The 14,700-nt window shown below is 42.1% G+C and overlaps 1 protein-coding gene across 1 annotated transcript; it reads left to right on the forward strand.

Annotated features, from left to right (window-relative positions):
* The first annotated feature begins 449 nt into the window (after positions 1 to 449).
* On the forward strand, positions 450 to 8,900 carry BMP10 (bone morphogenetic protein 10). Its single transcript, XM_025932546.2, has 2 exons — positions 450 to 1,142; positions 5,733 to 8,900. The coding sequence occupies exons 1-2, from the start codon at positions 809 to 811 to the stop codon at positions 6,671 to 6,673; spliced, it is 1,275 nt and encodes a 424-aa protein (XP_025788331.1). The 5' UTR covers positions 450 to 808; the 3' UTR covers positions 6,674 to 8,900.
* Positions 8,901 to 14,700: the final 5,800 nt, after the last annotated feature.

Consider the following 14,700-nt stretch of genomic DNA (forward strand, 5'->3'; position numbering starts at 1 on the left):
ATAGGGTTATTAGAGGGAGCACATTTGGTGATATACACAAAGCACCTAGCACAACGCCTGTTTATAGGAAAGCACCTAAGAAATTTTAGTTGCTATTATAATGAAACACTCACCCTATGTTTCAAAAGCCATTTAACCAGATTAAATCTGTATGAAAAGGCCCTTGACCACAAAGTTTATACTTCCCTGTTTCTAAAAACGCAAGCTTCTAAAAATTTATATAAATTCAGTTATATCTATTAGCTTAACTTAGAGATGCTGGATATTTGATCTGACTTCAGAAATGTTGATGTGAGGACGGAAGCCCTATCACTGGAATTAATACGTGTTGCCACTGATGTGTATTGTGTTGATTCTTAGTATCTATTCTAGGCATGTGTGAAAGTGAACCGCATAAAAGCAGAACTTAGACATTCCTGCCAAAAGGAAGTGGATTGAAAGGAAGAGAAGCAGAGCTTCTGTGAAGAGAAAATTGTCCTATCTCTTCGCCAGTGTCAGAATGTGGAAATGTTTACAAAATGCTCATTAAAAGAAAAAAGGATCGCAAGATAGAAACAAAATCTGGTGCACAAGTTTACACTGGGGAGATAAGAAAGGCTAGGCCCCTATAGGGGATTTTGTTATCCAATTACTGCAACCTGACTTTTGAGGGGAGAGGAAGAGTGGTAGGGGGAGGGAGAGAGAGGGGAAGAGTTTCCAAACTTGTCTCCAGTGACACGAGACATTAACGCGCTACAAGATAAAACTGCCACTTAGAGCCCAGGAGAGCTAAACCTTCCCGGGTTGGCCTGGGGGCTTGAGCAGAGTCATGGGTTCTCTGGCCCTGCAACTGTGCGCTCTCGTCTGCCTGGTGGTTCACTCGGTTTCTGGCAGCCCCATCATGAGTCTGGAGCAGTCACCTCTGGAAGAAGATATGCCCCTCTTCGATGATGTCTTCTCAGAGCAAGATGGTGTCGACTTTAACACATTGCTGCAGAGCATGAAGAATGAATTCCTCAAGACACTGAACCTCTCCGACATCCCTTCGCAGGATTCAGCCAAGGTTGACCCACCAGAGTACATGCTGGAGCTCTACAACAAATTTGCAACAGATCGGACCTCCATGCCATCTGCCAACATCATTAGGAGCTTCAAAAATGAAGGTAAGTTTACATACTATTGATAGATTCTGCTTGGATTTTTTTTCAAGAGGCGGATAAGAAAATTTACAATGCGTGGGAATAATATAGATAAGGGTGAAGGCCTCTGTATAAGGGTGTATGTACATAGATACTCAAAAACAATTCACATTTTGGGTCTATACCATTTTCATGGTCATTTCCCAAATGTTATTAAAAGGCACTAAAGAATATCTTTTAATCCAAAGCCATTTTGACTTCATGATTGGGTTGTTAAAATTTTTTTAAGTTTGAACAGTAAGTGATAAAAAAATTATGTTGGTCGACCACTATACTTGTGTGTGTCATTTTCCAGATATGTCTCAATTTCTGTTTGTCTTTTGATTGACTCAAAAATGCATGAACTTCTGCTTGGAATGTAAATGATGAAAACAGACAACACCCAAAAGTTGTGATTTGTGCTTCTTTCGAACTTTGAATGAGTTTCTCTTTCCTGACCTTATTGAAGAAATATTCAGACAGGCTGAAAATGTATGTTTTAGAGGTTCTTCCTAAAGTTTTGGTGTGTTTGTGTGACATGTTTATCCTTGAATCACTGTTTATAATGCCCAGGAATAATGTATGACCCAGTTAATGATCCAGCTTATTTCAATGTCTTTATGAATAGTAATGTGCAAATTTTAAATATCAGTAGGAAACCTATGGTATCTCCCCCAGCTTTATTCAGTGACTAAATCTAATGACCTAGCAAGTTAATCTTTTAGTTAATATGGTACTAGTAGGCATATGTATGGTAAAAGCTGTAGATCCAAAGAAATGAATTCTTTAATATTTACCATAATCATTAACCAGGTAGAAAAGAGGGTTTTGATTGATATTGACCAGACATTCTTAAAAGCAGAAAGGCAATAGCAAAGCAATAGCTTAGGATTTGGAATTTTGAGACACGGTTGACTTAGTAGCTAGAGACAATTAGTTTAATTTCTCTGGGCCTCAATTTGCTCATCTGTAAATTGGGGATAATATACCTATGTAACATAATTGAGCTATTTCAAAGAGGTTCTGAGTGAGAAAGCACTGCATTTACTATGAATTGCTGAATAAACGTCAGATATTACGAATGAATTCCTTAAATTCTAGGCACTGGAGGAAACGGGGAGTGGGTGTTGCTCAGTCCTAAAGATATCGTTTGCCTTTAAAATTTAGGTAACTGCCCAAATTTCAGATATTTAGTAACACATTGGAAATGTTACTTAGTAACATTTAGTAACATAATGGAAATGGCAAACTGAAGTTACGATTCCTTTTGGGGGTGAGTCTGGATTGAAAATAAATAGCTTCCTTCCATGGGAAACCTTCCTAGTGTTTCCGAGCACTGAGCCCTGGGTGCCTGGCTGAGAGTGCAGGTGGGAAAGTGTTTACATCCCCTGGGAAAACAGGAGTGCTTCAGTTCCGGCTTCTTCCGTGGAGGATTTGCGTGAGGCAGGTCAGGAAGTGGAGTTTACAGAGCACCTGATCACTGGACACCAGCGAAAGCCGGAGTGGATCTCTCCGTGGATGCCCCGGCTGTGGCGTCCTCTGCCAGTCTGCAGGTGGAGTGTGCACTGGGCTAGCCCTAGTGGCTGTTAACTGTCCCTCCTTTGACTCTTTGGGTCTGCACAGTGCAGCTGCCTAGGAGACAAAGACCAACCCCTCCATCCCCACAAAACAAAACAAAAAAACCTCCTCCAAATCTAACTAATCAGGGGAAAACAAGCGCACCTCTAAGGTAGAAAAAAGCCATGACTTTAATTCCTACCGCTGCTGACCTCACTTCATCGTTTTGGGGAAGTCAGTCCTCTGCACTGAGACTTGATTTATTCTGGTGTAAAATGAGCACAATAGCAATAAAGAGTCATTGTAAGTACTAAATAAAACAATGCTTTCAAAACACCTGGCACGTTACAATATGCTCAACTAACGTCAGTTCCCTTGCCTAGAATGCAACACCTCCATCCACTACTTAGTATATTTGTACATGCTCTGCGGACTTATTTTTTTAATGGCTTTATTGAAGTATAATAGATATACAATAAACTGCACATATTTGAAGTATATAATTTGACAGGTTTTGACATATATAAACATGTGCTGAAACCATGACCACAATCAAGATCATGAACATATTCATCACCACCCAAAGTTTCCTTGTGCTCCTTTGGAATTTCTTCCACCCACCACCATAAGCTTTTATCCTGCACTTTTGTCATGGATGGAGCAACCTGTCTACCTTCCTATTTTTGATCTTCTCATGTTCCCTGTCCAAGGAGAGTCAAGTCTCTCTATTCTTACAAAAGGGACAACTCCCAAGTTACTTGATGTATTAAGAACATATGCCATGCCCATAAATCAGTTTGATCTGATGTTCACAATCAACTAATCAATATTTTGAAAGTGTTGCCTCTGTTTAAGGCATCATGGTAGCATGGAGGCACAGAAGGAGTTTAAGGCACAGTACCTGCCAGCTTGGTCATGATCTAGTTGGGAAGACCCATTCATAAAAAGAAACCTGAAATGGAAGGATATAAATGGCAAAGCTCAAAGGAGAGACAGAGAGTAAATATTCAAGGGACCCAGAAGGGAGTGAACTTCTAGATAGGGATGTGAAGAGGGGGAAAACCCCACGAGGAGGGGCCACACACCCAAAAGGGGAGAAGACTTTCCAAGAGTCAGAGGAACATCTCCAAAGGTGCAGTACACAACAAGGCAAAGGAATGTTTTGGCAAATGGTGAAGATATCAGCCTACTTTATTTTTTTTAAGTTTTTATTTATTCATATATTTTGAGAGAGAGAGAGAGAGAAAGCGAGAAAGAGAGAGAGAGAGCAAGCACAGTGGGAGAGGAACAGAGAGAGAGGGAGAGAATGCCAAGCAGGATCCTCACTGTCAGTGCAGAGCCCAATGTGGGACTTGAACTCACAAACCGTGAGATCATGACCTGAGCTGAAATCAAGAGTTGGGCGTTTAACTGACTGAGCCACCCAGGCACCCCTCAGTCTCCTTTCGATAGGAATTTTTATGATTTAAACTTTCAACAAATATCAGTTGGCCAATTACAATGTTCCATGTACTGTAGGGGATGAATGGCAGCCATACGTCGATCAGGAGGTTAAGGCCTGATTATAGCTGCTTTTAAGAGTTATGTTAGAGAATTCAAATTCATTCCTTTGACCAGTATTTCCCACTGTTGGTGTTTGAGATGATTTTAGTGGTACCCAGAGAAAGCTGTAAATTATGAGACCTTATTATATATTTTCATTAACATGGATCAGAAAAAAGTCCACATGGCTATCACCTCAATGCCCTCATTTCATGAATGTTGTTGCTTAGGACAGAACTAAAAGAGATATTAAGTGCTAAAAAAAAAATATTATAAAGTGAAATAAGAATATTAAAGGGTACAGTCTGGAACAAGGACCACACTAAAATCAGGAATTGGTTACAGAGTTGGGAAAACTGCCAGAGGTAATAGAGAACCCCTCCATTGGTGGGTCCTTAGTACCCTGGTTTCATGGAACCCTTTGCTGGTTGACAAATGCCTTCAGGGACATTTTGTAATCATGTATTTCCTGGGGGCAAGTGTATAGAGGCTTTGGGCTCCCGTAAAATTCTCAGATAGGAAGTCAACATGCTAACATTTGGAGGCATGCTTCTGAGACTTTTAAAAATTTGTTTCATAAACATTCCGAGTGGTTCTTATGTACCAAAACTCCGTGATGGTTGCTAAGGGTAGAAGACTACCCTTGGGATAGAAGTCTTCTATCCCAAGTTTCCTTTCTTCCCATTCCTCCTTGTTGACAACCACACACCCAAAATTCATCCACTGTGACCCCCTTGGTATTTGGCTATCTGGTTACCTTGTCAGATTTTGGCGTCTAGAGCAGAAGTCAACAAAATATTTCTGTAAAGGGCCAGACAGATAGTAAATATTTTAGGTTTTGGGGGCCATGTTGTTGTCACAATTCTGCCATTGTAGTACAATAGTAGCCACTGACCACACAGAAATAAATGGGTCAGGTTATGTTCCCATGATGCTTTATTTCCAGAGGTAGAGCCCAATATGGCCCATGGGCTATAGTTTGCCAACCCCCAATATAGCTGAAGGTCTTTTAATGCTCAGCCAACCATGTGGGCAATCTCCACCCATTACAAATGCACATGTGAAAAGCCATGAAGTCCTCATCTCTGAAAAACTTCCAAGAAAGAACAACCACCCCATGTCCAATTTGACGGCTCCTCACTGGTTGGAATAACTGGGGGCTTGCCTGCACAGTCTCCAGGCTTCCTCCCAGCTCTGTCATTCTGTGGCTGATAAGCTACGCAAGCAAGGCCGGGAGAGCGGTGTCCCATTCATCAGGCAGCCATTTTCCATCTTAGCCTTGGCCGCGAAAGTCAGCTTAGTATTCTACCACTGACCTTTCAGTGTTTTCTGTCAGAGAATGTTAACATTGTGTTTGCTCTCATTGATTTCTCAGTGTCAAGCTTCTCGTGCAGACAGGCCCTTTTATCACATAAATAAGCATCTGTTTTTCTCAGTGACATACAGCAATTCCGATTTTTGTCTTTTTTTTTTCAGATCTGTTTTCCCAGCCAGCCAGTTTTAATGGGCTCCGAAAATACCCTCTCCTCTTCAATGTGTCCATTCCTCACCATGAAGAGGTTATCATGGCTGAACTGAGGTTGTACACGCTGGTGCAAAGAGATCGCATGATCTATGATGGAGTAGACCGAAAAATTACCATTTTTGAGGTACTAGAGAGCAGAGGGGACAGTGAGGGTGAAAGAAGCATGCTGGTCTTGGTGTCAGGGGAGATCTATGGAACCAACAGTGAGTGGGAAACTTTTGATGTCACTGAGGCCATTAGACGTTGGCAAAAGTCAGGTTCATCCACCCACCAGCTGGAGGTCCACATTGAGAGTAGACACGACGGAGTTGAGGATGCTGGCAGGGGACAACTGGAAATAGACACCAGTGCCAGGAATAAGCATGTCCCTTTGCTTGTCGTGTTTTCTGATGACCAAAGCAGCGAGAAGGAGCGGACAGAAGAACTGAATGAAATGATTGCCCATGAGCAACTTCTGGAGTTTGACAACTTGGGCATGGACAGTTATTCCAGCGGACCTGGAGAAGAAGCTTTGCTGCAAATGAGGTCAAACATCATCTATGACTCCACTGCCCGCATCAGAAGGAATGCTAAAGGAAACTACTGCAAGAGGACCCCGCTCTACATCGATTTCAAAGAGATTGGCTGGGACTCTTGGATCATCGCCCCACCTGGCTATGAAGCCTACGAATGCCGTGGGGTTTGCAACTACCCCCTTGCAGAGCATCTCACACCCACAAAGCATGCGATTATCCAGGCCCTGGTCCACCTCAAGAATTCCCAAAAGGCTTCCAAAGCCTGCTGTGTGCCCACCAAGCTAGAGCCCATCTCCATCCTCTACTTAGACAAAGGCGTGGTCACCTACAAGTTCAAATATGAAGGCATGGCAGTCTCTGAATGTGGCTGTAGATAGAAGAGGAGTCCTGTGCTAATTTAATAACTGTAAATGTGTATATTTTGTGTTCCTATTTAATGAGATTATTTAATAAGAGTGTACAGATGATAGAGGCTTGCTGCCTTAGGGAAATGGGCAGGTCAGTTTGTTGTAGGAAATGCATGTTTTGCTAATACAATATCATCCCTTCCAATATGTTTTTCTTTGGACTTGCCATTTCTTGTCAATGCCATTTCCAATAGCAAGTGGCAAGCCACACTAATTGTCCTCTATGTCAATTTGAAAACAACAGGCCCTAAGCAGAAATAGAGTGTCAGCGATAGATACTTGTGTATGTATATGTGTACAGAGATAAACTTACAAAATTCTCCTGGTTCTATAGAGGTAGATTATACTCCCTCATATGCATGACTCAATCAAATGTGTATATATTAAAAACTGATGGTATATTCTCAGTCAACTCTTCTCTGAGTAGGATTTATGTCAAGATAATTTGCACCAGGAATTTGGCCATCCTATGAAGTATGACATTTCCTAAATACTATTGGAAATGTAGGTGTAGCTTTTTTTTTTTTTTAACTTTTTTAAAGTTTATTTATTTATTTTGAGAGAGATAGAGACAGTGTGAGTAAGGGAGGGGCAGAGAGAGAGAGAGGGAGAGAGAGAGAGAGAGAGAGAGTATCCCAAGTAGGCTCTGCATGATCAGCACACAGCCCGATGTGGGGCTCGAACTCACAAAACTGCGAGATTATGACCTAAGCTGAAACCAAGAGTCGGAGGCTTAACTGACTGAACCACCCAGGCGCCCGGAAATGTAGATTAGCTTTTATCAGTTGAGTTTGTGCCATTGCTCAGGGCAACAGGACCAGGTAAAGGGTGCTGCCTGTTTAAGGAGAGGGGTTATCTGATACAGAAATCAAAGGGCTTCAAGAGGCAGTGGCCTTAAGCTACATTACCAAAGAATGAGTCCCTGGAACACCACTGCGCTCTAGAGGGCAGCCCCTGGTCAAGAAAAAAAAAAAAAGAAAGAAAAAACAAACAGAAGGAACTTCAGGATGTTCCTGAGATAACAGGACAGCAAGGCCATGTGTGTTGGCCTTTACTGCTGCAGAGGGTAGAGGAGGTGGGACAGTGCTCGCAGGAGAAGAGAGAAAAGGATATAGATGCTAACCTAGGATGTGTTTGTAAAATTATAAGCAGTTTTAACTGGAGATTTAAATCTTTTGGACAAAATAAAATTACCCAAGACCAAGAGGAGGAAAATCAGAAGGGATCTGTTTGTTGGACTCTTCTTAATATTTTTCTTTAATTCTTACTATTTCTCCCTTGCCTCTGCACCCCTGCTTTTGCTTCTTTCCACCCGTCTCCTTCCTTCTTTCTTTTCTTGCCCCAGCGTCTCATATCCTTCTGTCATTCTTGTTTCTCCTGTCTTCATTGGCCTTTATTGCCCTTGCTGTGGGGTTGGGAGGGAACACCTGAAAGCATTTGCTGTCAGGGTGAGTGGGGTTAGTGCTCTAATTTCTAGATTTCCTCCCAAGATTTAATTTGACTTTATTCTAATAAGTATTCTTTATGAAAGGTTTTGTTCATGAAGAATACTTAAGTATAAGAAAAAGAAAACCAGGGTCCAAACAGATACATCTAAATAAATGGATCCATAAAGAGACACACAAGCTAATGACTCAAGAGCTAAGCCTCAATTCTGAAATCAGGTTTGCCCCCTGGTAGGCTTCCCAACTCTCCCATGCTGCAGTCTCCCAGTTTGGAACTGGCCAGGACTAAGGTAATGGGGAAGTGTTCCTGATACAGACGGTCCAATGGGCTTGCCAGCAGTTGGCTACATGGAGGGACACTGAGGCTCTGATCTTAGCTCCCCCCAGCACCAACATCCATGTGATATCATGGGCTTTGTGCAGGAAGAACGAGAGCAGTATAGGTCTCAAATTGTTTTGACTCCTCCAGGAAGCCGACACTGAAGGTTCACACTTCTAGGAATGTGGTTTCCAGTACATTGTCCCCCACTCACCCCATTGAATGCTTCCTTAAGAAGTCTTGCATTTTTTTTTTTTTACCATGGGAAACCAGCAGCCTCCCTTTCACAAACCTCTTGGGGTGATAAACTCAAATTGCACTAGAAAATAGAGGTAAGGGAAGCTAGAAGGACATTTTGTCCGATTTGGGCCTCTGCTCTGTATATCCATTGTCCACTGATGTCCAGAGGGCAGATTCTGGGAAATCACTGCCCCAGAAAAGTGGAATTTTGACCTTCAGTGAGTATACGGTGATTGACAATTTGAGTTGGCCACCCAACTCAGATCATTCGTTTATGAAAGAGCTTCCATATAAAGTGGTGTGCATGTGTGCGTGCGTGCGTGTGTGCGCGCGCATGCACATGGGTAACTGGCTTTGGATAGTGACACTTAGAGCCCTCAGAGGGACATAGTGCATCCTTTATATCCACGGTACACACTGTATCCTCACTTACTCTACGGTACTGCTTCTCTTTTCTAAAGGACACTGTCTATGATAGACATACAGCAAAATCTCAGCTGAACCAGAATCACTGTAGCCTATTTCAAGCTACCAGTGTGATGTCAAACGGCTTGCAAAATTCCTGAAAACTCAGCAAGCTGCTCTCAGGAGCCACGTGTACAGGCCCTACACCCCGCTGCTATTAGAGTGCTGATGGTAGAACACTAAGATGTGCCAGGGCCTGTTTCCTTCACGCCCTCTGCTGACTCAGCCAGGTTTGGGGGGCAATCTTGTGGCAAGCACACTCTTCTGTTAAAGAGATGTGAAAGTCTAGGTTGTCAGTGATTAGGCTGTGTATCCCAGATGTTTGTCCTTTTACTACAGGCCAGACATAATCATGCATTTCTATGTTGCTTCTTCACTATGGAAAAAGAGTAGAGCAAGTCATATGTTGGTTATTCAAACGTTGCTAGTTGCATTTTTTTTTCTCATCAAGAAATGCAAAGGCACAAACCTTAAATAGGGACCCCCATCAGGCCTCTTGCAATGTGTCTCACCTCTCCTATATCCCTACGCTAATACGAAGCCGTGAAATTGTCAGATCCTCAGGAGGTAGAGGTCACTAACGTCCTTGCTGGTCACAGAGCTTGGCTGCATCCTGCGCCAGTCTTTTTTACTCTATTATGGAAGAATTATCATCACTGAAGTTGACACCTAAATGATTCTTGAGGAGGATTGTAGCAGAGGGATTTTGACAGCCCACAACCAAAATATTCCTGTAAAAGTTTCTAGGCTTCTTACTATTTATTGATGGATATATTTATTTTTGTAATATAGTGTAGAATACCAAATATTTTATTTTTAATGTTTGTGATTCCCTCTTGGATAAAATAGTCTTCTGTGCTTTTCAAATAATACCTTCCTCGGAGTATGGCTCCTTTACAATTTATGGCCTGTATTTTCATCTGTCTTTTTTGCATCAAAATTTCCTGTTACTTTAAGAGGACTTGCAATAAGCTTGCCATAACTGTGTATATTTGCGTCTGGTAGGCATGCTGTGAGCCCCTTGGCATATTTACTCATTTGCAAATAGTACAGTTCTAACTGAATAGTGTAGGTGTTCCAGAAAACATTTAACCAATACATTGTCATGTCATTTCCTGAGCTGACATTGTCATTTTTCCACAACAGGCAAATATTGTCAGGCTGTGAGGGACTGTGACTGCCTGCCAGTGAGCGGAGGCAGTGTTTAATGGAGGTTTTTCACTCCCCAAACTAGGTGCTTCCTCCTGACCGTATCCATTGCTTTCACTGACCACAAATGTAGAGACCCAGTTGGACAAATCCATTTGTAATTAGTCCAATTACTCTATAAGCAGAAACAATGTTAAGTTAGTGATTCCCCCAAGAATCAGCCTCGAAATGCTTCATTCTTTCCCTGTGTGTAATTTTTGACCCAAGGAATTCATGGTAAATACTTTTCCCAGCACTGTGAGTAAATGTTTTGCTATTCTTTGCAATCTATATTCTTCAAGTAAAACAGATTTTCACAGAATGGAATTTACATATTACTTCTTACTGGACCCATCAACAGCCTATAAAGCCCAGAAGTGTTGTGGCAAAACCATTTACAGTTTGTCTGTAATGCATAGTGGATATTGTCTTCCTAAGGACTGTAGATCTTTTCATAGAGTCACCATGGGTCATACTTGGCCCTTTGCAGTTCCAGTGAAAAAGGAACGCTGTTGTGCATTTTCTCTGCATTTTCTCATTCCCGACAAACGCATTTGACTTCACACATTAGGTGGAAGGAAAGTATATAACACTGTACACCAGCAGCAGAAAAAAGTGTTTCTGGGTGTGGAAATGTACCCGTAAGTTAATAACCTCATCCAGGAATGGCCGTTTGCTGTGATCAACACGCTTCTCTATCACATGAACACTTGTTTTGTGTGTGTCTGGCTTGATTGCACTTGGGAAGTGGGGGTGATCGTGCCCACCCGACGAACTTCCACAGATACGGGAAACCAGCTAACGCCACAGTCACACGGAACCAGCTGAAGCACACGCATTTCTTTTCTTGTGTAAAATGTGTTCATTTATTTACAAATGTATGTAGTAATTGCTAGACTGAAAGGAAGATGGAGATACTTTACACTGTGTTCATAAGCCAAAAGTGTACATTCAGAGTCATCTTGTTAAATAAAATGGAACCATTATTTTGACGATTATTTGCAACTTATTTTTCTTTCAGATGAAATGTCTTTTGCGCTCCCCCACCCACCACCCTTGGCCTTTATTTTTTTACATTTCTCTTTCACAGTAAATCCAGGTGGACTAAAACTTCATGCTATATTAGTAGAACATGGCCTGAGAAAACAATGATTCCACTAGATTCTAAGTGGTTTCACCAGAGAGTGAGTGTTATGTGATTATCCCATTTCACACAACTTTCTATAAACCCCATGAATGCCAGAGACGTACCTAGAAAATGAAATGAGCTCCTCTTTGTCAATAACTGGGAAATATTTCTTCTTCGAATTTAGAATGACACAGATTAAAGAGCGATTACTTTGGGAAGAACATTCAGGCTAAGTTTCACTGAAATACGATTATTGAACTTCATTGAATCTCAGGCTACAAGGGACTTGTAAACATTATTTAGTGTGCTCCACTGCCCCCAGCAGCCGACCAAAGCACTTTTATCTTTACTGCAAATATTAGTAGAGAGAAGAGAGTGCCCTACCTCCTTAAAGGCACCTGTTACATTTTTAGAGGGCACCGCCTCAATTGTACTGTATTTAACCAATGGTGTAGGTCAGTATGCACACAGGTCACTGAAGGAGAAACAAAGGTAAGCCGAAGGTTGTGGGGAGCTCTTTTTCATATGAAATTGATGTGTCTCCTGTCGTCCCTCATAACTTCCCAGTTCACAACTCTTGGGGCGGCACGTATGCATCCAAACCATCTTTATGACAGCCCTTGGCGTGCAAATAGTTCTCCTGTTCTTCTGGATCCCCTGTTCCCCATTTCCTGCAATGGTGTGCGTCTGAACACAGTCACACGTAGTGAGCTCCCTCAGCCAGATGGAAATAGATGGAATGTCTGTACCTGGACTAGACCTGCCCCCTGAGTGGGTAGCAGGCCTGGTGACCAGGAAGATCCCGCTGCCTGCTCTGGAAGGAAGTTCATTTCTGTGGCAAAATGTGGGATTTGAAGGGCAAGGAGACAGAGCCACATGAACTAAAATTCCTTCCATCAGACCATCATCCTGTACCGCTTTTGGGGTGAATCCTCTATATTCCCACTGGCAGGGTTTATCTGGCAAGTGCCTCAACAGAGAGCACACAGCTCTTGTCCCTCAGTATCAGGGGAAATGATAAGGGCAAGATAAGAGTTCTAGTCATGGAGGAAAGGGAGCTAAGAACCAAAGATGAGTCATGGGCCAGCCTTGACTAAAAAGGCCTGGAAACCCATCATTATTACTTGATTTTGAATTCTGTAGCAACTTATTCATTCTGTTCTGTAAATAATTCCATTTACAGTGGTCTCTCACAGCATGGTGCCTGGACCCATTCTCCATATGTGGTCGACCTGACCATGGCAGCATAAGACCAACCACCATTGCTCTAGGAGTTTCTTATCTACAGAGAGAGCACGGGACCGATTTGGGAAGACACGGCTGCAAGTTATTTTGGGGGGTGGTGTGTTTACAAAGTAAGAGAAAAAATTGTTTTCAAAGCTCAGATTATTAGTGTCTAACTTCGTGGTGTTGGGGGAAAATAATGCCATGAGGCGGGCTGCATGTGACTCCAGTCACACGGATGAGAGCCCACTTTTGCGCAGAAGTGACTATTTGTAAATAAGGGGCCTATTTGGAGAAGGTGAGAGCTTGTTAACTTGGGTGGTTATAAATGGATTATGCGATTATCTCCAACTCACTCTCCCGAACTGTCAGTTTACAAGAACCAGTTCCTGCCCTCTCTTAACCTTCCTCATACCGTTAGCACAGATCCAAAATTCTCATCTTTCCAAGAAGGAAGCCCCAAAACACATGGACATCTCAATCCATTTTTCACTCTTAAATGTGATTCTGAAAATCTTACACAAGATTTAGGCTCTTCAGTTCAAATTGAGATTTTTTGGTGGGAAGCATGAAGCGCCACGGTCAAATCAGGATTCGGCAGAAAATTTTCACTCACAGGACACAGGGCCAAATTTCTGGTGCAGCATGGGAATAGTGTTAGAAAATCCGGTTCTAACACCTTATGAGTATTTCTGCCTAAAATGCTTCACCTAACCTTATCAAGAATGCAGAAACATCACATGAGCCCATTTGAAGAACATTCTACTGTAGTCTTCAAAAAACATCCATGAAAGGCAAAGACAGATTGAGAAACTGTTATAGACTAAAAGAGATGAAAAAGATGTGACAACTAACTGGAACGTGTGATCCTGGATTTGATCCCAGATCGCTAAAAAATAGGCAAAAAGGAAATTATCTCTTTGTTAGGCTCACTGCAGCTCAGTTGGGAGAGTGTCCAGCTTTATCATTTGTAGACTCTTAAGTGACATTCACCTGCAAAAATCTCCTGCATGGTTATTGCTCTTTTTTAGAAACTGTAAGAGGTTTGTGTGGGAGGAGTAAGCAGGCTTTTGACCAATTTGATGTTGAAGAAGCAAGCAGGCTGCACTAAAAAATGAAACCTTTGCCCAGTAGGCGAACTCAATGGGAGGAACAAAGCCGGGGTGGGGGGGGGGGTACTTAATCAGCGTGGCAAACCTGACGTCAGTACATGAACTGCAACAAAACATTTTCCTGAAAGAACCAAGCTCAACCCTCCATTCCCCGAAAAGAATGCTTTTCAGGCAATCAACCATCTGTTTCAACTGTTTAGAAAACAGATCTCCAATCCCCGGTAATTTAAACTTCCTTATACCCCAGTTCAGTGCTTGATAAGGAAAGAGTGCGAACAAGAGGGGAACTGAGTTACTATATTAAGAAACCCAGACAGAACGAAAACCAGCCCCCTGCAGTTGTTTTGTTTATGCAGTGGACCCATCTGTTTTAATTAACATAATATTTACATGAGGCCAGCTCCTGGTACATCTTTTGCTGCAACTGTCACATGTTTCATTCTTTGTTTTTTTATAAAGTTCCTGCAAAAGCAGAACTGCGACCTTGCCCAAATAAGGGATATATAGTGGAATCACATCACAGCATCCTAGCTCCCAAGGGCCATGCCCACCTGCTTCATGCAGTATGGAGCCAAGTATCAGGTTGCCAGACAAAATATAGGTGTCCAGTGAATTTTGAGTCTAAGATAAGCAATGAATAACTTGTTTGGTATAAGTATGTCTCAAATATTGTGTGGGACATATTTATACTGAAAACAGGATCATTGTTTTTCTGAAATTCAAATTTCAGCCTTAGCCAGATGTTGCTCAGCAGGTTACAGGAGTGGAAAGAGTCAGAGGAAAATAAAGTAACTGTCCTTCTGTTCCCACATGGACCACAAATCATGCCTGGCAGAGTTCATTGTTAAAGAACAGCTTTGAGGTTGGAAGTTGAA

Source organism: Puma concolor, chromosome A3, assembly GCF_028749965.1.
Source record: "Puma concolor isolate L17-30 chromosome A3, mPumCon1.1.hap2, whole genome shotgun sequence".
Lineage (NCBI taxonomy): Eukaryota > Metazoa > Chordata > Mammalia > Carnivora > Felidae > Puma > Puma concolor.